At 47.5% G+C, this 25,127-nt stretch overlaps 1 protein-coding gene across 1 annotated transcript; it reads left to right on the forward strand.

The window, feature by feature from the left end:
• Positions 1-503: 503 nt before the first annotated feature.
• Positions 504-23,562, forward strand: HPF1 (histone PARylation factor 1). The gene is made up of 8 exons (XM_060015300.1): positions 504-598; positions 3,627-3,786; positions 5,472-5,661; positions 6,767-6,865; positions 14,019-14,169; positions 18,426-18,513; positions 21,496-21,668; positions 23,317-23,562. The coding sequence occupies exons 1-8, from the start codon at positions 551-553 to the stop codon at positions 23,446-23,448; spliced, it is 1,041 nt and encodes a 346-aa protein (XP_059871283.1). The 5' UTR covers positions 504-550; the 3' UTR covers positions 23,449-23,562.
• The last annotated feature ends 1,565 nt before the right edge of the window (positions 23,563-25,127 follow it).

Raw genomic sequence — 25,127 nt, forward strand, 5'->3', positions numbered from 1 at the left:
GGCAGACTTCAGTTTGTCTTACTGATAAACTTTTATTAACAAAAAAGAATACCTTTCAAAGATACAGATCTCAAGAGGATCTTATTTAAGACCGACTCAGTTAAGTAAAACAAAAGCGTGGGTGGACAGAAATTGTGTGATTTCAAACCACTGAAGATGAATCAGGGCTGGGCAAGAAAAACGCGGTAGGGGAGGGACAGATAGAGGAATCTTTTAAACGAATGCAGACGAAGGAGCACCGGCCTTGCCCCAGTGAAGGCCTGGGGAGGAAGAAGACCTCCGCAGTGTCCGAGTCTGGGCCGGGGTCCATCTGCCCCCGGAGAAGCTCAGGTGGGTCAGCTCGCGGGACGCGCACGCGCGTACAAAGGGCAACCTGCCCAGCTGGCCGGGTGGGCGGGGCCTCGGCCGCGCGCTCGCTTGTGGGGGCGGGGCCTTCCCTATATTTGTGTGCGCCGCGGCGCGGAGAGGTGATTGGTCGCCCTTGAACCGGAAGCAGTCGGCGGCGTACGAGTTCTCGGCGGGACGGGCTTCATCCTGCAGCGGCTACAGGATGGTGGGCGGCGGCGGGAAGCGCAGGCCCGGCGGGGAAGGGCCGCAGGTACCGCGCTGAGATCCAAGGGCGGCCGCGGGTCCGAGGGTGGCGCGGCGCGTTTGACCCCAGCCGCAGCGGAGAGCGACGCCTCGCGTCCCTGCGTCCCCCGGGGGCGGGCCCGGGGCGGGTTACAGCCCGGGGTTCCCCCGGGGCCGGGTTGGCGCAGTCAGGGGCCCTCCCCCGGGGAGCGGGTTGACTCAGCCCGGTCCCCCCACAGCACGCTCCCCCAACCCTCTGGTCCGGCCGGCCCCGCCGAGTGTAGAAAGAGCTGCTGACGCCCCGGAAGGAGGGCGTCCCCGAAGGCGGGAAACGCGGCGGAGGGGTGGCCGGGCGCAGCGCCGAGCTCGGCCGCGGGGAGGCCGGGGTGGGGACGGGGGGGCGCTGACCACGGAGGGGCGTCGGCTCAGGCTTTCCTGCGGTCTCACACGTTCTGTCACCACTGCAAGAGCAGCAGGGAGTCAAGCAGGAAAGAAGTAGAGGTTTCCAAAACTCCCTCTGGCTGCGCTGTCAGCTGGATGGGGTGAGACGGTGCAGGAGGGCCGCGTTCTGGGCGTTCATTACTCCGGTCCCGCTCTCCAGGAACAGAAGGGTAAAGGATAAGGGCAGCCCCTGAAGGGCACAGCCGTCCTAAACTCGAGTTATTAGGGATTTGGGGATGCAGCCAGCGTGTGAGCTCAGGCAGAGCTGAAAACACCCTTTTCTCCCTTTGAAAGGGCAGTGAACTTCTTTGACAGAGTGTTAGTCTTAGAAATAAAGCATCAAAAATTACGATTCGTCTACAGAGACTATGGCCAACGGTAATAGCCAGCATTTATGTATTCTGTGCTAGCACTGTTTGTGTATTTTTACAAATAATTTATTCCTTTTAACAACCCTGTGATAGAGGTACTACATAGCCCTTTTTTTGTAGATGAGAGAACGGCACAGAGAGGTTAGGTAACTTGCCCAGGGTGACAGAGCTGGAAATGGGAAAAGTCAGGAATCAACCAGGGCAGCCTAACCATTATGCAACACTGCCTTTCAGCGAGGTAGATTTAAGGCTCTTCTTTCTAACATCTTAAGTTTGAGCCAGTCTTTGGAAGTCTCAGCAAAGGCGGGCATACACACAGAGGGGAGGCTGGGTCAGGACTTGACATGTTTCTGCTGTTGTGTGTTTGCAGTTGAAGAGACAGCTTGAAGTGGTTGGATCTGCTGGGGGCCGGCCCACCTGGGGTTAAATGCCTGTTCTCCCACTTTCTAGTTAGGGACTCGGGGAAGTCACCTAACGTCAGTTTCCTTGTCTGTAGAATGTGGATAACAGAATCTAGCTCATAAGGAATTTCTGAGGACTAAATGAGTTAATCCATAGAAGGAGTTTAGCACAGTGGCTGGGCACCATAGTAAGTGCATAACAGGTAGTTATTACTGACTGTTTTTACTGTTACATTTCTTACTGTTTGCTATTATCACCATCAATTTTTGGATCCCTATTTGAACAGCCTTCTTGTTCAGTTTAATTTTTTATGACCTCATATAGACATGTTATAATCCTTGGCGTGATACACTGTTATTCTTGGTCATGGTCCTGTTTTACCTTATTCGTTTAATAATACGACAAACACCTGTGAGGCCGTTGCCCAGGCCAAGCACTGAAAGGCTGACCATCTTCATGTTGCTCACCTGTCCTGTCTGCCTAACTCCTTCCTGTCGACCCCATTCGGTGTAGCTGCGATCCTGAACTGTTTGTTTTCCTCTGTCTTCTTTTTATGGCTTTATCACCCATGAGTTGATTCCTGAACAGTATTTTGTGAACTTCATAAAAAGGCTATCATGCTGCATATAATCTTCAGGGACGTTTTTCTTTATTCAGCATTATATTATCAAGATTGATCCATGCTGTGTGTGGCTCTCTTTCCTTTTCACTAAGCGTAATATTCCATTGTTTGAAAGTCCTGTAACCATTCTCCTGTCAATAGGCATTTTCATTTGTCCTGTCTTCCACTCGTAAAACAATGCCATCAAGAACATTCTTGTATATGTCATCTGGTACATAAATACACTTTGCAGACTCTGAAGGATACCCAAAATAACATCAGTAAACTTGAGCCTGCTGGAAGAATGTGAATATGAGAAACATGAGGTTAGAATTTCTCGGTCGTGACCCCTGTGGACGTCTGGGCCAGATAGGTGTTTGTTAAGGGGCCTCTCCTGTGCACTGGAGGATGTTTAGTAGCATCCCTGGCCTCTACCCACTGAACGCCAGCAGCACACACACACCCCCAAGTTTGTACAACCGAAAAGGTCTCCAGATACTGCTAAACGTGTCCCCTTGGGGGCAGAATACCTCGGGGTTGGGCAGCACTGATGTACTGATCGCTGGAAAGGAAGGACAGGAAGGAAAGGATCCAGGTTCCCAGAAAGAACAACACGCACGGCTGCTCCCAAGACTGAAGATGCGTACCCTCCAACCAAGCATTTTATTTTTGTGGGAATAGGTCACAGATGTAATAAGCATTCTAAAGCCTAGCATACTTACAGAATGAACCTATACTGCAGAGCTGCTGGAGCTGAGTTTTATAACCTAGTCTGGCCTTAAACGACCTTTTCTGAAATCATTGTTTTAACTGGTAAATCCCTTGCATCCAGTTATTTCTGGCAATTTGTTTCTGGTGTGGTCACTGAGTCTGTTTAAATGAAAGGCACGATGACACCCTGTTTACCAGAACAGGGCAAAACCTGCCATTTTCTTATTCCTCTTTTTCCTGCTGTTTACCTTTTATACTTTTTGGTTTTTTGTTTTCTGAATTTCCATTATCTTAGGGAAATATGTTTAAAAAGTTGCTGTGTGTGTCCCTCTTGACATCTATATATTATAAACTGTTCTTTCCTTTTTTTCCTCACCCAAAAGAATCCCCAGATTTTACTCAAATACCATTTATAGAGTTTTAAAGGAAACTCATAGAGTTGGGGTGAACAAAAATGAGCAATATTATTAAGCAGTCCAAGTTGCTGAAATTACTTTGGGAGAAACAAAGTTGTGTGTGCGGATTTTCAGTGTGAAAAAGCAGTCGCCGTGAAGAAGGGTAAATGCTGTGAAGCTGACGTGCCCAGTGACCTTCGAAAAGAAGTAGAAAGTCATTACAGGCTTTCTCTGCCTGAAGATTTCTATCACTTCTGGAGGTTCTGTGAAGGACTTGATCCTGAACAGCCAGCTGGTGAGTTGCTCCAGAATCTTCCTCTGGCTTCTGCCAGTGGAAAAGACAGTAGGAAACTGGACCCAGGATCTAAACAGTTCATGGAAAAGGAACTTTTCCAAAGATGTTTCAAATGAGAGAAATAAAATGTCATACTAGCAAAGGTACATCATTCCACAACATGCTTTGATGAGAGTTTGCAAGAAAACAAGCACATACTTCTGTGTGTTCCAGGACTTTTAGTATGACTTAGCAGTGCTGCCCCTAGGAACTTGTCTTAAGGGTTAGGTGAACCCAAACTATGTTAAATGATACTGAAACAAAAAGCAGAAAATGCCTTAAATGCTCATCACTTACCCATCTTTCAGTGGACATACATAGTTTTAAAAGAATCAGGCAGATTTTTAAGCGATGATAAACTATCATGCCTGGAATATTTCAAAAGAAAAAAGAGAGTAGCATATGCTGCCGTTAGTATTTTTAGGTCAAGAATACACACACACACACACACACACATCCCTACATACTTCCTATGTGCGTATACTATCTCTGAAAAGGTACACTAAAAACTGATAATGTAACAGTTACTTTGCATTGTTACCCTTTGGTACTGTTCAAATGTCTTCACATGAGGTGGGGGGAAGCAGTCCCAGAGACTGCTGACGAAAATGTCTACTGGGAGATAACTGAATTTTGGCAGTATATCAAAACACTGCAACCATGCAGCACCTTCTCAAAAAGTACTCATGGATGTGTACAAACATGTGTTAGCAAAGATATTCACTGAAGCATTGTTTAGAATAAAAAAGAAACAGTAAATGCCTAGCAATGGTAGACATATTAAAGAAACATTTAATAGTATAAGAAACTATTCAGAAGATTTAAATGAGGACAGGATGACGAACAAAAAAACACTACAAAACAGCATGATCTCCATTTAAAACATCTATATATTTATATCTGTTCGTAGAGGGGGGGAAATTAAACTGTCCCCATGCTTTTTTTTCACATTGTTACCTCTTCCAAGAATTTCCTTCCTCTCTCCATCCTCACCTCCTTGCATATCCAGGTCCTGCCTGAAGTGCTTGCCTCGCTCTTAGAGAAGCACGAAGGCCCATCTGATGCTGTAAACGTGTACATTTGAACAGACTTGATGGCTGATCTGTGGATGGAAAAAGAAGGTGGGCTCATCCAGGATTAGGGTGAGCCAGATGGATGGTCAAGGAGGCAATGAGTCGAGAGTGATAATTAGCTGAGGTGGAGGGAAGGGGAAGGAAATACTTACATTAAACACATTTTTAGTTAAATTATTCGTCCTCATGTGCTGTCTGTTGCCTCTCCCTTGGTCTGGATGTGCTACAAGTATTTGAGACCGACAGCAACACAGTAATGAGACAAGGTAAAGGTTTGCAGTGCATAGGAACACAAAGCAGTCTTGTTTTGGCCAAAATAAGAAACAGCAGGAATGTTTGAAATGTCATCAGTGGTAAAGTTAAGAGGAAATCCTAGCCACATCTTCATTGCTCTGATTTCTTTTCCATTGAGTATTTACAACTAACATCTTCACATGTAACTAAAGACTTTTTTCTTTTCCTTTAGAAGCTCTTTTTTAAGACAACTGCTTAGAAATATTTTCTGAATGAAAGGCAGTATTTCCTGTTTGCCTCCAGAAAGGCACTGTCTAAATAAACATATTTAATTTATAGATTCACTTTCTGCAAGCCTTGGACTTCGATTAGTGGGTCCTTATGATATCCTTGCCGGAAGACATAAAATGAAGAAAAAGTCAGCAAGCCTGAACTTTAACCTTCACTGGAGATTTTACTATGATCCTCCTGAGTTCCAGACCATTATTATTGGAGATCGTAAAACTGAGTTCCACATGGGCTATTTCAGGTAAAGGGGCTTTTCTTCTCCTAAAATACAGCTACTGTCCCTGTAATGAGCGTAAGCAGATGTTCACTGGCCTCACCCAAGGTGAAGGACATGTACCCTCTCCTGGTGGGTACACAGGCTGTCTGCCGTTCTAACCTACTAACCTACCCTGGGACGGGTGAGCTCGTTAGGCTGAACCTCTCCAGCTTTTCCTCTGTAGTTATAAACTTTTTTTTTCCTTTTGAGTTCAGAAAAGCTCTTTTAGCCTAGGAAAGGTAATTTAGAGCAGCTGCTGTGACTTAAGTTGGCCCTGTGCTTCCAGGGGCCATAGAATTAAGAACGCGGTTTGGAGGCAGGCTGGTCCTCCTACTTACTACCTGGCTCACCCTGTGCCAGTGACTTGCTGTGACTCAGTTTCCTGTCCTGTGATCATCAGACACGCCCAACGGGAATGTTCGGAGGGTTAAATGATACATGCGGGAAGCTTAGACTCTTAGAAGTCGCGCTGTGGGCGGGGGGTGGCTCCTCCACTTGGAGCGGCGCTGGCGCTGACAGCGAGGCGGGGAGAAGAGGACGTGGAGAAGGTGTGCAGGGGTGCCAGGGAGCCGTGGGCGCGCGGGGCTGGGAGCTGGGGCGCCGGGGTCTGCTGGCTTCCTGCTGCCTCACCAGGACCTCGGCCGAGTCGCTTCGTCTCCATCGATTCCCTCAGGCGTAGAGTAAAGGGATTTGGTTATAGATGTGAACTGGCTCCTTACGCTGCCAATGTTTTATGATCCTTTCTGTCCTGTTTCTTTTGGTTTTTCCACCTTTCTTTTTTTCACGGACTGTTAAACTGGGGTAGAGATGATTGTGTATAATTTCACCTCCTTTTAACAAGCTTTATTCTTTCCTTCTTTGTACTCACGTATAAAAGTAACTAGGTCCTAAGAATCTTAATTTTAGGTTCTGTTATATAAATAAGATTTGTTATAGATATTCGTAAGAAAACTAGAGCTTAAACCTGGCAAATTCATTGGCAGTTTTTGAAACATGCAGATATAATTTGTTGTTTATAGACCTAAAATTCTACTTTGCTGATAATACAAATTATGGGCAGCTAAATTTGTAATATCTTTTGCTTAAACAGGGATTCTCCTGATGAACTTCCTGTATTTGTCGCTACAAATGAAGCAAAGAAAAATTGTATAATTGTTCAAAATGGAGATAACGTGTTTGCTGCAGTCAAGTAAGAAAATGTTTTATTTCAGTATGTCTCCTATTTATATTGGTTTACAATTTTTGTACTGTATCAGTCCATCTCTGAGGGGAAATGAGGTAACCAAAAATTTTTAGATACCTGGAGATCATTTACATGACTTTTGCAGGCATCTTATCCACACTTCAACTTTTCGCCAAACAACAGACCTCTTTTATAACTAATCATTTAATGAAAATATTACTTAATCTTGACCTTGTTTGTCCCGTGGCAAACTCAAAAGATTTTTTAGGCATCTTAGGTCAAACAGTCTTGAAGAGTTCGTTCCGAGAACCTGTGGTATGTGGTTGAGACGGAAGGTTGAGTGCAGTGAAGCCACTGTCAGGGCACATCGCAGGGAGCCGGAGCGCCAGCTGCGGCCACACGAGTGCTCCGGGACCGCGTGGTCTGGCAGAACCTGCGCCGGTGAGAGTGGGCCCCTGCCCGCCTCCCCTCCACCCGGGAGGCTAAGATCTCTGCGTGCAGGTAGGGCCGGAGCTGGACCTCCACCCCCCGAGGTCAGGGCCCCGCGTCTGCAGCCAGGTGGGGCATCAGCCCTGTCCGGAACGCGAGCTGAAGCGCAGGGCAGGTGGTGCGGCAGCGCCGGGGCGGCTCAGAGCCCAGCCAGGGAGCCGCCCACGGTGCACAGACACAGACACCATCCGGAGCTGCCACAGCAGGTGGGCCGTGGACACTCTAATAAAATGAAGAAAGCACCTTCACCACCTTGAGCAAAATAAGTAGACCATGTTTTGTGTGATCTCTTTACCCTACTTTTTCTTTTTTTTAATTACTTGATTTATTTATTTGTTTTTGGCTGCGTTGGGTCTTCTTGCTGCACGCAGGCTTTCTCTAGTTGTGTCAAGCGGGGGCTACTCTTCACTGCGGTGGCTTCTCTTGTTGTGGAGCACGGGCTCTAGGTGTGCAGGCTCAGTAGTTGTGGCATGCAGGCTCAGTAGTTGTGGCTCGCGGGCTCTAGAGCGCAGGCTCAGTAGTTGTGGCATGTGGACTTTAGTAGTTGTGCCATGCGGGCTTCAGTAGTTGTGGCTCACAGACTCTAGAGCACAGGTTCAGTAGTTGTGGCACACGGGCTCTAGAGTGCAGGCTCATTAGTTGTGGCGTGTGGGATTCAGTAGTTGTGGTGTGTGGGCTTCAGTAGTTGTGGCTCACAGACTCTAGAGCACAGGTTCAGTAGTTGTGGCACACGGGCTCTAGAGCGCAGGCTCATTAGTTGTGGCCTGTGGGATTCAGTAGTTGTGGCATGTGGGCTTCAGTAGTTGTGGCACGTGGGCTTCAGTAGTTGTGGCATGCGGGCTTACGTAGTTGTGGCTTGTGGGCTCTACAGCACAGGCTCAGTAGTTGTGGCGTGCAGCCTTCAGTAGTTGTGGCTCGTGGGCTCTAGAGTGCCGGCTCAGTAGTTGTGGCGTGTGGACTTTAGTAGTTGTGGCACGCGGGCTCAGTAGTTGTGGTATGTGGGCTTCAGTAGTTGTGGCACACGGGCTTCAGTAGTTGTGGCGCATGGGCTCTAGAGCTCAGGCTCATTAGTTGTGGCGTGTGGACTTTAGTAGTTGTGGCACGCGGGCTCAATAGTTGTGGTATGTGGGCTTCAGTAGTTGTGGCACACGGGCTTCAGTAGTTGTGGCGCATGGGCTCTAGAGCTCAGGCTCATTAGTTGTGGCGTGTGGGCTTCAGTAGTTGTGGCACATGGGCTTCAGTAGTTGTGGCACGCAGGCTTAAGTAGTTGTGGCATGCGGGCTTAAGTAGTTGTGGCGTGCGGGCTTCAGTAGTTGTGGCTCATGGGCTTTAGAGTGCAAGCTCAGTAGTTGTGGCATGCGGGCTTCAGTAGTTGCAGCCCGCGGGCTCTGGAGCACAGGCTCAGTAGTTGCGGCGTGCAGGCTTCAGTAGTTGTGGCTCTTGGGCACTAGAGCGCCGGCTCAGTAGTTTTGGCGTGTGAACTTCAGTAGTTGTGGCATGCGGGCTTCAGTAGTTGTGGCTCTCAGGCTCTACAGCGCAGGCTCAGTAGTTGTGGCTCATGGGCTTAGTTGCTCCACGGCATGTGGGATCTTCCCGGACCAGGGCTTGAACCCGTGTCCCCTGCACTGGCAGGTGGATTCTTAACCACTGTGCCACCAGGAAAGTCCCTACCCTACTTTTTAAAAGACTTTCATTCCCTGTGATTTAATAGCACAAATTTGCAGTAAACAGAAAACTAGGTCGATCAGTGCACCTGCTGGGCTGCTGTGTGCATACTGGTGTATCTAAAGGGCATGGGAGATGTCCCAGAAAGGCTCTTTTTTCTTTTCTGATAACTCTGAAATTTATAGAAGACGTTGCTTGCTGTTTATAGTTCTCTACACCCTTCAGATTTATTGTTGAATTTAAATTGGTCCTGTCTTTATTGGAAACAACTGTAGTTATTTCCTTATTGTCTGTCTCTTGCACTAACGTGTAAGTTCATGAGGGCAGAGGCTTTTTCTTGTGCACAGCACTTGCTTTGTAGATGCTCGGTGAATCATTCCACAAACACTCTGACAGCAAAAACAACTAAGTTTTCATTAATCCTAGTGGTCTTACAAAAAAAAAGAAGAAAGATACAGTTGTTATCGAAAATAATGCAAGATCATTCTGGTATTTTTTTAGCTTACTGGAGAACACAGAAAAGGAAATAGAAAACAAAAATACATTGGTGATAGATTTATAACTTAGGTGAAGACCAGCAAGTGAGTATATTTGAGTACCTAATGCTATTTCACACAAAAAATGTTTTGCACCTTCAATAATTTATCTCAAATATAAAGGTAAAAAGGTTATTATACTTTTCAAGTGTTACAGTATATATAGTATTCTTTTTTGAGACTTTACTTAAATCAGCTAATCAAAACAATTTCTATATCAGCCTCAGTAATGTCTTTTAAGGTAGACCGTTTGTTATACACAAATTATTTTTATGCCCAGGGAAACTAGTTCTCTTTGTGTAATATTTAATAGTAGCCAAAGAAATGCAAATTCAGCTAACAAAGATGAGTAAAGATTAAAGAATGGTAATACCCAAGGATGGTTAGGGTATAAGAAACCTTTCTGACATGTGTTAATTGGTAAGACGTTTGTGGAAAGCAGTTGGAATAAGGTTGTTTAAATATTTTTTCAAAGATTACTTAACAGATAATGAACATTGCCAGCTAATATGCTATACCTTAAATCGGTGATTCCATTTTTAGCTATTTATCTGAAGAAATTTTGGATGGGTGCACATAAATATCTGTGTATATTTCAGATTATTTATAAAAAGGAAAAATTAGAAAAAACATACATATCCAGCAGTTAGAGAAAATTAGGTAACTAAATAGAAAATGTCCACAAAGTGTAACACCAGGATATTGATCTGTTGTTTTGGGAAGGAGCTGATACATTATGTGAAGAGGTCAAATAACAGAACAGTGTGGAACGGTTCCCTTTTCACAGCTTCTAATGCACACGGAGAGAAATCTAGATAGATTGAAAGTTTTAAAATACTTATCTTTGGACAACAAAATTAGGAATGATTTTCTTTTTATTCTGTTCTTTTCCCTAAAATAATTGTAGCAATAGTTTGGACCTCCTATACCTCCTAAAAGGTCTCAGGGGTCCCTGGGGTCCACAGACCACTATTTGACCACTGCTGTTTAGTTAATGGTTTCAAACCTGACTACACACGGATGCCTCCCGGGCTTGTGGTTAAGAGCTTCACCTCAGCTTCATTCACTTCAGCATGTCTAGAGCAGGACTCGGGAACGTTCTTTAAAAATACATGTTCCAGGGGCTTCCCTGGTGGTACAGTGGTTGAGAGTCCGCCTGCCGATGCAGGGGACACGGGTTCGTGCCCCGGTCCGGGAAGATCCTACATGCCGTGGAGCGGCTGGGCCCGTGAGCCATGGCCGCTGAGCCTGCGCGTCTGGAACCTGTGCTCCGCAATGGGAGAGGCCACAACAGTGAGAGGCCCGCGTACCGGGGAAAAAAAAAAAAAAAAGTTCCAGGTGTATCTAAGTGTAGATATACTTAGAGATCTCAAACCTGTATGTCTATAATTTTAATTCTTAAGTTTAAAAAATTCATTTCAAGTGAATGTTTTAAGTGAATGAACATTCATTTTAACGAACATTTAATGAACGCTTCCTTTGTACGGGCCTATAGACCATTTAAAACACTTGGTGCGTAGTACAAGAGTACGTGTAGGCAAGGTATCAGCTCTTGGGTCGAGACGTGCTGCTAAATAGGCTCTTTTCCTCTTGTCTGCACCCCCAGTATTCTCTGCCACCCTACGTTGCTGTACTGGGTGCTTTCAACCAGGAACCCAGGAGGTTCTGACGTGTAGTCACGTTTAAAACCATTAACTTAACAGCAGCTATCAAACAGTGGGGTGTGGCCCCCAGGGGTGCCTGCCCACTTCCCAGGAGGCCTGTGAGCTGCAAACTCTGGGTGATGACAGGGTGTCGTTCTCACACCAACAGCACAAAGGTGGAGGCGGGTAAGCCCTGCTGGAGCCTCAACGGGGTCGGGGCAGTGGACCTGGTGGGCAGCGGACCGTGGGTTATCACGGCTGGGATGTGACGCGGGTGTCCCTACGGAGGTCCGTGATGACACAGTAAAGGCGGATCAGATCCCTGCCGCTGGGCACGTGTCTTCTTAACGTCCTGCGTGACGGGAGGCACTTCGGCACACTTAGGTGTTAGGGTTTGTCTCGAGGAAAAAGGTCTTGTGAGGCTGAGTTGTGAGCTCAGCTTTTTTCACTTTGCTGAAGAGAGGGACTGGCAGACACTGGTTACTCTGACATGAGTGTTTGGCCGGCGTTGTCTCAAACGAACCGATGAAAACAACGGACTGTGTTTGTCGCCAGTGTTAAAACTTAAGATTTCAAAAGCAAACATTAGAATTGGGGAGAGTTGTAACCACCCTCGTGAGCTTGACAGCTTCTCACTTCCTGAAGACTTCGCTAACGAGGTTGGTAGTACTATTAAAGAATGTGGTTTTTTCATATTGTGATAGAATGGAGTAAATCAAATACAGTGAAAAGGGTCACTCTTTGGGAGATCTGCATAACTTAGTGAACCAGTGTTTTCTGCATGACCACTGCAGGACTCACTCAAGGTTCACAGTCTCCCATTAGGTTTAATGGGACAGCACAGAAAGTTCTGGCTGTTTCCATGTGCACATTGCAGCAGAGTATTGCAGCAGAGTATTAGGTTTGAAGCTGAGAGACAAAAGCTTAATAAACTGGAATGGAAGTGGTCCTATAATGTGATAAGGATGAGAAGACCAGTACTGAGGGCCGTCAGGAGAGGTGGACGTCCTCTGAGAGGGTGTTTCCCGTGGGCCTGATGAAGGCGAGAGCCTCCCGGGAGGAAGGGTGCTGTGGACAGAGAACAGCAGCCCCGGGGCCCTGGCGTCGCTGGTGTGCTTTGTATGGTTGTTGTAGATAGAGCCTCTTGATACGCGGCTGGTGAAGTTGAAGGTGAGATTTACTGTGATGCTGTGCTGTAATCATGAGACCGTGATTTTGGTGGTCTTGGCTTCTGTGGCACTTTAATCCACGCACACTAATTCTGTCAGCTTGGGTAAGTTGATTATCCTCTGTGCCTTAGTTTCCTGATCTGTAAAATGGGGATCAGAATAGCACCCGCAGCGCCCATCCCATAGCAAACTGCTGGATGTTAGTGGTGGGCAGGAGCGGGTTTCCTCCTGGGAGCCTGGTAGTGACTGCAGGAAGGGGACCAACTGTGTCCAGCTGGGCACTGTTTCCAGCTCTTCCTTTCACTCTTGCTCTGATGGCAAAAGTCTTTTTTTTTTTTTTAATTTTTATTGGAGTATAGTTGATTTACAATGTTGTGTTAGTTTCAGGTGTACAGCAAAGCGAATCAGTTATACATATATCCCCTCCTTTTCAGATTCTTTTCCCATATAGGCCATTACAGAGTACAGAGTAGAGTTCCCTGTGCTGTACAGTAGGGCCTTATTAGTTATCTATTTTGTATATGGTAGTGTGTGTATATGCCAGTCCAAATTTCCCAATTTATCCCTCCCTCTTACCCCCTGGTAACCATAAGTTTGTTTTCTACATCTGTAACTATTTCTGTTTTGTAGATAGGTTCATTTGTACCCTTTTTTTTTAGATTCCACATATAAGTGATATCATATGATATTTGTCTTTCTCTGTCTGACTTAGTTCACTCAGTATGACAATCTCTAGGTCCATCCATGTGCTGCAAATGGCATTATTTTGTTCTTTTATAGCTGAGTAATATTCTTTATCCATTCCTGTGTCAGTGACGTTTAGGGTGCTTCCATGTCCTGGCTATTGTAAATAGTGCTGCAGTGAACATAAGGGTGCATGTATCTTTTTGAATTAGGGTTTTCTCCAGACATATGCCCAGGAGTGGGATCTGGTAAACCTAATTTTAGTTTTTAAAGGAACCTCCATGCTGTTTAACATAGTGGCTGTACCAGTTTGCATTCCCACCAGCAGTGTAAGAGGGTTCCCTTTTCTCCACACCCTCTGCAGCATTCTTAACATAAAATTATTTCCGTAACTGGCAATAATATATTGTACTATTCACATACCTTTAAAAAATATTTTGAATTGTGCTTTCGTATCAGCTTATAGAATAGTTTTGCTTTCCTTTTATATTTTTTAAATTTATCTTAATGCAGATTTGAAGGTAACATTGAAAAGAATCTCTGATGCTTAAGTATTCTAAACGTCCTCTGGCTCTTTAAGAGTAGAAAATCCTTTTTGGTGTCTCCACACTCTTCTCTCCTGTTACGTCGGCCTTCTCTAAGGCGGTACGCCGCCGATCTCAGCATCAAGCGACGCGACGGGAACTTGGCTTAACCTCATTCTGCTAATACCCTGTGTCTTTGTTGTAGACATTACAGAGATAATACAGACAAATCTTGTTTGCTGTTTCTGTGACTGGCAGCTGTTTATTAATAGTGCTTTTCTCTTGCTTGAAGAACCTGTTCGGGATTCTGGGGGGCTCTGGTGGTGGTTCTGCAGTCTTTCCCTTGCATGGAGTTTGATGTCTGTAACTCGGCTCCCCGTAACTTCCCAAGGTCTGTGTGCTTAGCACAATGGCCTGCATACTAATGAGGGCTTTTACTTCTTTTTCAGATTATTTTTGATGAAAAAACTTAAAGAAGTAACAGATAAAAAGAAAACTAGTCTCTTGAAAACCATAGATGAGAAACTCACAGAAGCAGCCAGAGAACTGGGGTTCTCACTGGAACAGAGAACCGTGAAGATGAAACAGAGAGATAAGAAAGTATGGTTTACGTCTGTTAGTCTCTGACTCTCCTGCTGTTTTAGTAGGGGGTTTTCCTCTCTTGATTGCTTGCCACCTGCACCTTCTCTCCATCCCTCGCTGCCCTGTCCTGGGGAGAGCTGGACGCTGCCCTCGCGGGGCTCCCTCGGAGGCTGTCCAGGGTCTGGCCTGGGAGGTCCTGCAGGTTGTTGGCCAGGCTGGGTCGCGTGACGCAGTGCCCTTGCGGCGGGTGCAGAACTCAGCCAGGCCTTCTCACTCGTTAATCTTGATTTACCAGTTTCCTGTAGAAGAGTGAAAGCGGCTTTGTACATAATATTTGCTTAAATTTCTTTCTTTAATGGCTAAGGTCTGTTGATTTCGTGCCAAGAGTTTTGGGGGTAGATGTGTAAAGGTCTGCCTTACAGTGCCTTATAGTTATAGCCCCTCAGGCAGTTGGCGTTTGAGAGCGGTGTGTACTGAGGTGTGTAAATCTCTAGGAAATGGTGCATGAGGAGGCCCCTCTCCTTTGCCTTTGGAGCCCACCAACCAACGCTTCCCTTGGCACCTGCAGTGTGAGTGGTTTTGTAAACAGCAAATACTTCTTGGGTTTTGGATCCTTTGGGTTTTTCACTTACAATTGTCAGAGTGAGTTAACAGAGAAGCCAGAAGAATTCTTGCCTGGGGTAAATGAGAATTGTGTAGGACTCTGTCCTAATCACCCTGAGGAAGGAGGGCGTTCATCACTGGAGTCAGGGCAGCCAGCCTCTCAGCAGTGTCTCCTGTGTGTGGCTGCTTCATCTGCGTGTTCTAGGCCAAATAAAGTACTCGTTAACCCAGAATAAACTAGTGCTGGCTTACTTAGTTATTGAAAATCCTACTTCAGTGCTTTTTCTGACCTTGACACGGCTGCAGGGGTGATGTTCTGATAAGTTATAGTCACTGAATCGCAGTCTTATCAACTCTTTCTTTAGTCCTTGAGGTCGGAAGCAGTTTCTAAAAATGTTCATTTGAATGAAACTCCTTGCAATGGGGCATTTTTCAGTTGCTCTAAGATTTCATATTGCCATTTCACCTTTCTAGTTTTCATAGGGAGCCTCTCGCACCTTACAGGGTAGGAAGGGGAGCATTTCTCACCCCGTTGTGACGTATCCTAATTTGTCTTGACTAACGACTAAGCTGCTGCGAGCAGACAGCTGCCAGCAGCACATTCTGTCATCAGCAGTAATTTCAGATGAGATTTCATTCATTCTTCCCCATAACTATAAATTAGATAGGAGTCTAATGTAATCTGAGTCTTAATCTAAATTTATTAGATTAAGTTTCATAGGAATGTTTGTCCTGGCCCCCTTCCCCCATGAGGTTTCTTTTTAGTATTTGTTCTTACAAAGATAGCTGGTAAACACAAATTCAAAGAAAAAAAGAACTTCTAAGACAACCATGATTTTATCTTCCCAAAGACAACATGTGGTGATAATGCTTCCAGATCCTTTTCTATTGTAAGTTTATTCTTTTATTGTTACTGTGAGATCTTCATGGAATAAATATTTTTCTAGTCCACTAGCATGTGAGTTGGTGACTCGGGCCTTCTGTGTGGAGGTAGCACGTGCATCCCAGGGTAATGGAGCACTCCATGGCACGCTAGCAATCTGTGTTTATACCAGCCGTGCCTTGTAGTGCTTTGGCCGGAGGTCCTTGTGAGCTGCTCATTCCACCCCTACCACCGACAGGCAAGCACAGTAGGTTTGCAGAGGCTGTGCTCCTTGTGCAGAATTTTACATGACAGATCTGAGACCTAAACTCACATCTTTCATAGCTAGCATTCCTTTCACCCTATCTGACTAACTGGCTGTGTGCCACTTTACCTCTTCCAGTACCTAGATGTCACTTCTAAAATCGACATTGAGTTAATGTCGCTGTAAAATGAGGGTCCGTCATTCTGTCCACCTCTAGTTCTGATGCCTCACAACATCACCCACCCTTGTGCAGGGTTTTCCTAAACTGGTAATCTGATTCTTCGTAATAAAATCAGGATTTTGATGCTTTACTAGTAACTGATACCTCTTTATGGACAATTAGTACAGTTTCTCATCAGTGAAAATACGTACATAGTGTGGCTTTTTGTTGGGTGTCAGCCTGAGTCGGGCAGAAGACAGTCGTGCCATCACTGTGGCCTTTTGCGTTCAGCGTCAGCACTGCTTTGTGAACACACTGTGGTCGTCACTCCATGTGCTGCACGGCACGTCTGCCACACAAGGGCGCTGCGCTTATGTTCAGAGTTTAGGGTGCTGAAAACTCCACTCATGCAGACAGCCTGCCATAAATAACGGTTCGCACCTTTACTTGCACACTTACCTGATTATTTCCTTAGAAGAAATTCCTAGATGTAGTATTGCCGGGTCCAAAGTGGTTTTTAAAAAAAATTTATACAGGTATAAAAAAAATTAAGTGTGTGTGTGTTTTCTCTGTTTGCAGAACTCCCCCCCCCCCAGGAGTTGGACTCCTTTGCACCCCACCTGCAGGGGCTGTGCGCCCCTTTCCCTGGGTCCTCGCCGGTGCTGGTCTTACCAATCCCTTTGGTCTTTCCATCCTGAAAAGTACAAAATGATCTACCATTGTTTCCATCAGCATTTCTTTGATTGTAAAGGACATTAAATCGTTTTCATTTCTCCACTGGCCATTTATATTTCTTCTGTGAACTGCTTGAACTTTGCCCGTTTTTCCATCAGGTTAGAATTACTTGTGTTTTCATTTGGGTGTTAAGTCTTTTCCATTATTTGTAAGACTTGCTTTATAAAGACATTCATCTTTATTAACTTTATTGTTATATGTATATATTGCAGATGTTTTTCATCATTTGTGTTAATTTTGTTCTTGGTTTTTACTTGATTTGTTAATTTTTTTAATCTTTGGCTGCATTGGGTCTTTGTTGCTGTGCACGGGCTTTCTCTAGTTGTGGCGAACAGGGGCTACTCTTCGTTGTGGTGTGCGGGCTTCTCGTTGTGGTGGCTTCTCTTGTTGCGGAGCACAGGCTCTAGGCACGCGGGCTTCAGTAGTTGCAGCACGTGAGCTCAGGAGTTGTGGCTCAAGGGCTCTAGAGCGCAGGCTCAGTAGTTGTGGTGCACAGGCTTAGTTGCTCTGCGGCATGTGGGATCTTCCCAGACCAGGGCTTGAACCCGTGTCCTCTGCATTGGGAGGTGGATTCTTAACCACTGCACCACCAGGGAAGTCTAATTTTTTTTTTTTTAATGTAGTCAAGTCTATAAGTCTTTTCCTTCTCCAACCCAAAATCATATAAAATGTTTGCCTTTTCTTCTAGTAGTTTTATGGGTTTTACATTTAATTCTAAAATCCAACTGCAAGTTATTTTGGTATCAGGAGTAAGATACAACGTAACTGTGACTTCATTTGTTTTTTCCCAAGGGGTGAGCAGTTGTCTTGGGACTTGTTTGGAATAACCTGTCCCCTGGGTTGCTTAATGAAGGACAGTGAAAGCAGCGAGAGGGTGGAGACCTGGTACAGAGACTTGGGGGCGAGGACCTTAAAACTGAGAGCGTCCTTCCCTCAGGAATGTCACTGGACTGCACAGAGATACTGGAAGCAGATGTTTTGTTCAGCAAAGACCTAAGAATGCCACTAGTGTAAGAGAAATATGCAGACTGGGAGGGTTATGATGGGGGTTGTGTTTGGACCCCTGTTTGTCTTTGAAAATTAACACTTAAGAAAAGCTCACCGGTTTATGTTATTTGCCTCCACGAAGGGCACCACAACACTAGAAACTGCCCTACTTTGGGGAAGTTTGCTGACGAGCCTGAATTTTCCAGGTAGAAATGGGGGACCTGAATTTAACAAGATGGAAAGGAGTTCTGCCTTCCACGTCTTCCTGCTGACAAAAACCATTCCTTCTCCTTCAGGGCCCAGTCCCTCAGGCTCTCTGCCTAGAGGATCCCATGGCCGTGGATGGAACTGACACCACGCCCTGCTTCCTGTAGTGGGACGCACGGCGCAGACTTCAGACAGCTGACACAGTTAATGAAAGCCGGCTGTTTCACTGTCGTACTTACTTCAAGTGCTTGACTTCTAGCTAATTTTAAAGGAAAGAAATATTAAACTTGTGCCCTGGGGTCCAAATTTACTGAAATAAAAGGGCCATTCAATGTTGCGTTTTGGCAGAAGTCTTGCGGGTTTGTGAGTGTGCTTTGTTTTGGGGTTTTTTTCCCCCCTGTTGTTTTCGTCTATTTACAGTGACTAAATTTTGTTTTTTTTTTCCTTTTATTTAGGTCGTGACAAAGACCTTTCATGGGGCAGGCTTGGTTGTCCCAGTAGATAAAAATGATGTGGGATACAGAGAGCTCCCTGAAACGGATGGTAACGTATTTCTCACATGAACATGTGTATGTGCGTTAATGTATATGGAGAAAGGTTTCCTTATGTTGAGAAGTAGGTCAGGACATGTGCCATTTGGGGAACAGTCACCTCCCCTTAGTGAAGAAGGGCTCAGGCTCTGTGGTCAGTGAAGCCTGAACTGAAGCTGGGTTTGCCGCTGTGTAGCCTTAGCAAGTTATTGAACTACCCTGAACCGTGGTCTTCTTCATCCGCCATACGGGTAGTAGTGGTGAATACCGTCCGTAGGGGTGTTTGGGGTGTAACCGAGCACGTAAGTGCTTAGCACACTGCTTGCCTGATAGCGCTCAGAACAGTATTTTTACAAGTTTAAAGAATGTGAACCTCTGGTCTAGGTGACTTTTTCTGAACTATTTCAGAGCCTTTGACATTGTAGCCATCAACGTACAATATAGTAATTAGTGGGACAGCACGCGTTTGTTTAGTGCTTTGTGACCAGTCTTGCATCTGTATGTAAGTCTGATCAGCTTTTAGAAGCCAGTGCTGAGTTACTTCATCTGTAAGTATAAAAACGACACAAAATCTAATTACTGCCATGTTGAAAACAGAGGATGAAAATCGCTTCCCAGCTCCCCCTGCCCAACCCCCTTTACTTGAGCACCCCCGAGGGCACCACCTTCTCGTCACCCTGCTCCCTTGGGGGCAGCGGGGCGAGGGGCACTCAGAGAGAGGGAATTAGAGGCGCCCCTGCGCAGCACGTAAAATGCAGGCCCTCGCTTGTTCAGAACAGAGCTGTGGCCTCAGCTGCCCTCCGCCTGGAGGACTCCCAGGGAAAAGCACTGCATGTGGGCCCCGCGGTGGAGGGGCTGAACTTGTGGTCTGGTTTGGTGTTAACTCACTTCCATGTAAAAACTGCAGCAGCGTTAAGTTTTTCCTACATTGACCATGTGTAGAAATGATGCTGTTTCGGATATGTTGGGCTAAATTAGATAGCTTAAAATTACTTTCACATTTCTGTTTTGGTATGATGCCAAGGTGGGTTACACGCGCAGCCTGCTGCACACGCGCTGCACACGCGGGACCTTCCTGGACCTCCTCCCTGAGGCCGGAGGGGAGAGGGGCTGTGTCCCGGGGGCGGGGGTCAAACCCTGGTCTTCGCCGCCTCCCTGTGAGCCAGTCCACCCCGAGCTTTAGCAGCAGCTTTACTGTCCTGTTGGGGAGACTGAGGGCATTTGTTACAGCGATCGCGCTGGGTGTTCAATTGCGGGGCCCTGGAGTAAACCGTTACCTCCCCTGGTTGGGGTTCTGGGTTTTATGTCCAGGGTCACTTTTATCTACTTGTACTTTTTTCTAACGTTCTAGCATTAGATCCTTCCGTGGTTTATTTATTTTTGAATGAGAAGTGGTAGCAGACATAGTTAAGGATCTAGTGTCTCGCTGTTTTGTTTGCCAGGAGGTGTAAGTGGCTGGCGGTCTGTGGACGGGTGACAGCGCTCAGCGGGTCACAGTGAAGTCTGCTCCTGACCAGTTTCCCCCAAGGCTCTCGACACATAACGCTGTAACGTGGCCCGGGGGATACCATTTATTGAGCACTGGATCGTGTCGTGGTTGACGCTGTCGGGGGATGTGTACGCAGTGTTAACTCAGTCCTCACCCAGGCCTTTACGCGGCTCTTATTCTCACGTCCGGGAGGTGGGGACCTGAGACGTGGCTCTGAGTGTCGCGTGATCGCCGAGCTGGCGGCCTGACGTCCCTGCGCTGCAGCCTGTGGCTCCGCGCCATGAGCGGGGGGGCGGTGGCAGCGGGGAGCAGAGCAGCAGCAGGCACTGGAGCGTGGTGACAGTGGAGGCTACTCGCACAGTCTCGCAGTTTGGGTTCCGTGAGGCGACGCGCTGCAGAATGTTGCCGGTGGAAGAACATGTCTGTCCTCCAGTAAACGTGTCACTGCTGTCTGTCCACTGCAGTACTGCCTGCCACGGGGCGGGGGCAGAACGCAGCCCGTGCCGGGTGTGTGCCGGGGGCGCGCGTTCCGAGGTCAAGCCCTGGCAGACGCTCACCGCTGTCGTCAGCCTGGGTTTGTGGTTAGTGTCAGTAGAGTGTGTAACATCAGCCCCCCGTGCGTGAGACGCGGCACCGTGAGTTCCAGGTGTGACTGTTCATGTCGTGGCCGAACCTCGTCCCTGCCAGCGCGGCAGCCCCGTGTCCAGGAACATGTCTGTTGCTCCGAGTGAGTGGCAGCTCGTCCGCGTTATCGGATTTTCCCAGTTTGTCAGAAAGGAAGTCTAACTAGGCATCGTTCGGTGCCTTTCTTCTCACGTGCCTCGTGGGAGCTCACGCACCCTGGCCTCCGAAAGCAGGGAGAAAAACGTTGAAAGTCCAGGTAGAAATGTTAAACCACTCGTTTTTATTTAGATAAATGTTAGTTTTCTCTGTTCTCACCTCAGATTACACTTTGGCCGTAGCTGCACTTCCCCCACTTTGGTAAAAGTACTGGTAAAGGTTTAATTCTACAATGATTTCTTGTCTCTCGTATGTCTTTTTCTGGGTTTTTTTTTTTTTTTTTTTTTAAGTAAGGTAGGAGGGGGCAAAAAGAGCAGACTTTACTGTCTGTCTGGATTTTTTTTAATCCCTCGGTCTCCATATAGTTTTTGTTTTTTCCAACCATTTAAAAATGGAAGAACACTCTTAGCTTGAGGGCAGTTAAAAACAGGTGGGTCAGGTTTGGCCATAGTCTGTGGAACCTGGAGTAGCCCAGGGAAAATCTCTGGAAGCTGGTGTGATTCCTGATTACAGCTAGGTCCCACTGTGCTAATACAAGAAGTCTTTTTCGTTAAGTAAGCCATTTTTATGCTTAATCTTAAGTAGAAAAACCATAAAATGGCCGTTGTAAAATACAGTGCCAACCAAAGAGGCATCCATTGCACTAGGACAGAGTCATGAGGAAACATCCAGGTTACCGTCTGCACCGTGGTGGTTACAGGTAACCTTGTGTCCTTGATCTTTCAGCCAGTCTCAGGAGAATCTGCAAGACGATTGTGGAGGCCCCCAGTGATGCTGAGAGACTCAAAGCTTTTGCTCCTGTTCAGGAAATGATGACTTACGTGCAGTTTGCTAATGATGAGTGCGATTATGGGATGGGGCTGGAGCTGGGGATGGACCTCTTCTGCCACGGTTCCCACGTGAGTGAGCACACCCTGCCCTCCCTCCCCACCCTGCATCCCCTCCACCCCCCCCCCCCCCCACACACACACTCCGGCTCATTGCTGTCCGCAAGTCCAGCACGCAGGGTATGGATTCAGCTTGAATTTCAAAATGAACATTTTGAAATGATTTTTAAGCAGATAAAGTGAGCATATTTTTTATTTGAAGTTCACCTTGTACTCTGGCCGAGGTGAATGACCCGGATGTTGTGCCCAAGTGACTTCCTAGCTACTTACTAGTACGGCTGTGCCCTTCGCTAGGGTGTGGACACACCTTCCCGGCTCCGCCTCATTTTCCGTGGGGGGTTTGTTCTTGTGCTTGAATTCCGGGATGAAGAGTAAATGCTGTCTGTAAATATGCTGGAAATTCTTTACCATAGAGGAGGTGCTGTTTTACCATGAACTCCCTGCTCATCACGTAGGAGAAACGTACAAGGCAGCTGCAGGAGGCCGCTGAGCCACGGCTGGGGGTCGGGCAGGCGGGAGGAGTGGTGGCCCCGGCCTGAGTCCCGTCTCCCCGGGAGTAGCCGTGTGAGCGTGGGCCGTACTCCCTGCACCTCCGCGCCACCTGGGGCCCTCCCAGGCCATCTGCCCGCTGTGGAGACCACCTAATTCTCCCTTCACCTACCATGTCACCTGTGGCACAGAAAGAGCCCCAGGTGCTCAGGGCCACACAGGCAGGCAGCTCCCGCGTCAGCCTCTACCCCAGAAGGTGACTGCGCAGGCTGTGAAGTGCAGGGTCACCTGGGGACGCCGCGGGGCTGGAGCGTCAGGGTGCCCCGGGGGCTTGTTCCGCACAGGCTGGCGCGCCCCCGACCCCCCAGTCCCCCTGGGCCTCACCGAGTTCCCTTCCCGCTGGGGCCTGAGCATTGGCGTTTCTGATCGACAGTTACTGGGTCAGGCTGACGCCACTGTGGGGGAGTCTGTTTTGGGGACTCCGTCTTTCTCGTGTAGGGCTGTTTGTTAGCAGTAAAAATAATCAGAGTGGTTAACAGCCAGAGAGGGTCAGTGACCGATCAGAATAGCGCTTGAGCAGCTTCACAGAAACTCGGTTGTCTTGAGAATCCAGCAGCATCAGAGAAGGGACGGTGAAGCAGGCAGCAGGCGCCAACGGTGGCTGCCCTCCCTTGTCCTCGGAGCGCGTCTGGGCCCTTGACAGAGGCAGCGACTTCAGGGGTGGAGGCTGACATGGGGCGAGAAGGAACTGAAGACACGAGGGAGCCTTCAGTGCGATGTGAAAACTCACGTTCGGCTCCTTGTTCCGACGGCGCCAGCTAACGGAAATGATGATTGAAGTCTTATGTGGTGGGGACACGCCGACGAGAAGGAAAAGGCATTTGAGCGTACTGGGGGCAAAAGGGGGTGAATAAACCGTATCTGAGGGAATAAGGACGCTTACCGTTTTTACTTGGTTTTCTTCTGAGTTTCCTTCAAGAAGTGCCCTTCGTCCTGAAGAGCTGCACGACTGCCCCAGGGACGTCGCCAGGCGCTGTCTCAGAACTCACTGTTGTCATGCAGACGCTGGCTGAAACCCAGCGTGCGGGGAGTGGGCTTCGTTAACAACTGCTTTTTCCACTGTATTACCTGCTGCGTCCTCTGGCTAATGTCATCTTCTTTTGTTTTTCAGTATTTTCATAAAGTCGCTGGCCAGCTTTTACCTCTTGCGTATAATCTGTTGAAGAGGAATCTCTTTGCAGAAATTATTGAAGCTCACCTGGCGAACAGAAGCAGAGAGGACGTGGACCAGCTTGCAGCATGAGTGGGAGGTGCCTCTCGGGCACACAGTATTTCAGAGCTTCAGTATGAAACATGATGTTTGTTTTTAAGGAGTACAGAAAATAAATGGACGGAAACATTTGCTAAAAACTTTTCTGAAGCTCTCGTGGCTGGTTTTTTCTTTCACGTGCAGTCAGATCGTCTGCATGGTGATGCCCTCATCACGTGTGAAGAGGGGATGCACCTGCCGTGGTCCTCGCCGATGTCGTCATAGGATGTCACGCCTGACACCTGTGGACGAGCACGCGGTCCTCCCCTCCCAGGAGTGAGTCCTGCTTCAGCGTTTAACACGTAGGCAGCGAGGAATGTGTTTCTGGGACTTGAGTTGACGAGAGCGGCAGCTGTAAGCACTGGGCTTCTGGGCAGCAGGGAGGGCACAGGGGAGCAGACTCAGGACCCACCCCGGATCCTCCACAGCTGCATCTGAACAGCAGCTGCAGGCACTCCGGGCCTCGCCCCACGAGCGTCCACTCGCTCCGTTAGGTCCATTCCTTGTAGCAGCGCTCCTCGGGCTGTCTGTACCTGCCAATCGACACAGCATTAGGGTGTCGACACAGTATGCAGTCAGCGTACCATTCAAGTTTTCCATTGGGTTTCCAGTACAGTCTGGGTAGCTGTGTTTGACCAGCTTCAGATCCTTCTTCAACCTGACAGAACGTCCTTCACCTTAAAACCTCAGAGCTCACAGTGAAACACAAAATAATAGCAAACTGTGGATTGGGCCAAAGGGCCCCTTAGTGAGGTTTCCCTCGTGAGGTTCAAGGTGGGAAAGCCCGCAGATCACCTGGCTCACCCCCCATCTTGCAGGACTGACTGGACCTGCCCACAGAACTCTCCAAAGTTAACTGGGTCAGCCGCCTCCTTAGAACCCACCTGAGACCCGGACTCTTCGTGGCAGAAGGGTGAGGAGACGGGCAGGAGTTTGACGGGGGCAGGACTCCCTCCCTGGTGAGGCTGTGGGCTTTCAGGTCCCTCAGTAGCGCCAACCCTTGAACATAAGCGTATCTGTTAACCACCGTGGCCCACACTCAGCGCCAGGGGAACCCACGCTAGCACGGTCTGGGGAACTGCTTGGTGAGATGCCCAGAAGTTGGGAAGCCCTCTGCTGTAGCCCACGTGTGGCAGCCGTCCTCCTCCCCATGGCCGTGCTGCCGCTGTGCGCAGTTAAGATTCAGCTGATGGCGCCTCTCCCTCCCTTTCAGTCCCTTCCAGGAACGTCCTCATCCTGACAGCAGGGCTCCCGTTCTAAGAACGGACAGAGTTCCGTTACGTGAGGCCCTGCCTGCAGCTACCTGGGCCCATCTGAACACTGAGCTGCTGTATGTTAAAACGTGACAGTAACAATTAGCTCACACGTACTTTGATTCGGAAAAAAACAGATCACGTTTGGTCTTAAATAACCTTTTAAGAAGCTCTTGAGCTTTTTCCCACAGATTTCTTTACTTTCTAGGGTGCCTGTCAGTACTGTGGCAGTATTTAAAAATAGTTAACACATTTATCTAAAATACTGATTATGAAACTCAAGCGTCTTTCATTAAAACCGTTTGCTCAGCTAGAAATCCTAGGTTCCCTTAATTTTGCTATTTGTTGATCCAACAATCCCAAATGTGAGTTTTTTAAATTTGCCTTCTTGTGATCAGTAATGAGGATTTCAACAGGATT

The sequence above is a fragment of the Delphinus delphis genome, chromosome 6 (assembly GCF_949987515.2).
Source record: "Delphinus delphis chromosome 6, mDelDel1.2, whole genome shotgun sequence".
NCBI lineage: Eukaryota > Metazoa > Chordata > Mammalia > Artiodactyla > Delphinidae > Delphinus > Delphinus delphis.

What these genes read in the sequence shown, in the direction of transcription:
- HPF1 (XM_060015300.1), top strand. Translation starts at nt 551, where the DNA reads ATGGTGGGCGGCGGCGGGAAGCGCAGGCCCGGCGGGGAAGGGCCGCAG. An exon ending in CCGGCGGGGAAGGGCCGCAG is followed by an intron (nt 599 to 3,626) that starts GTACCGCGCTGA and finishes GCGGATTTTCAG; the next exon opens with TGTGAAAAAGCAGTCGCCGT. An exon ending in AGAGCTCCCTGAAACGGATG is followed by an intron (nt 18,514 to 21,495) that starts GTAACGTATTTC and finishes TTGATCTTTCAG; the next exon opens with CCAGTCTCAGGAGAATCTGC.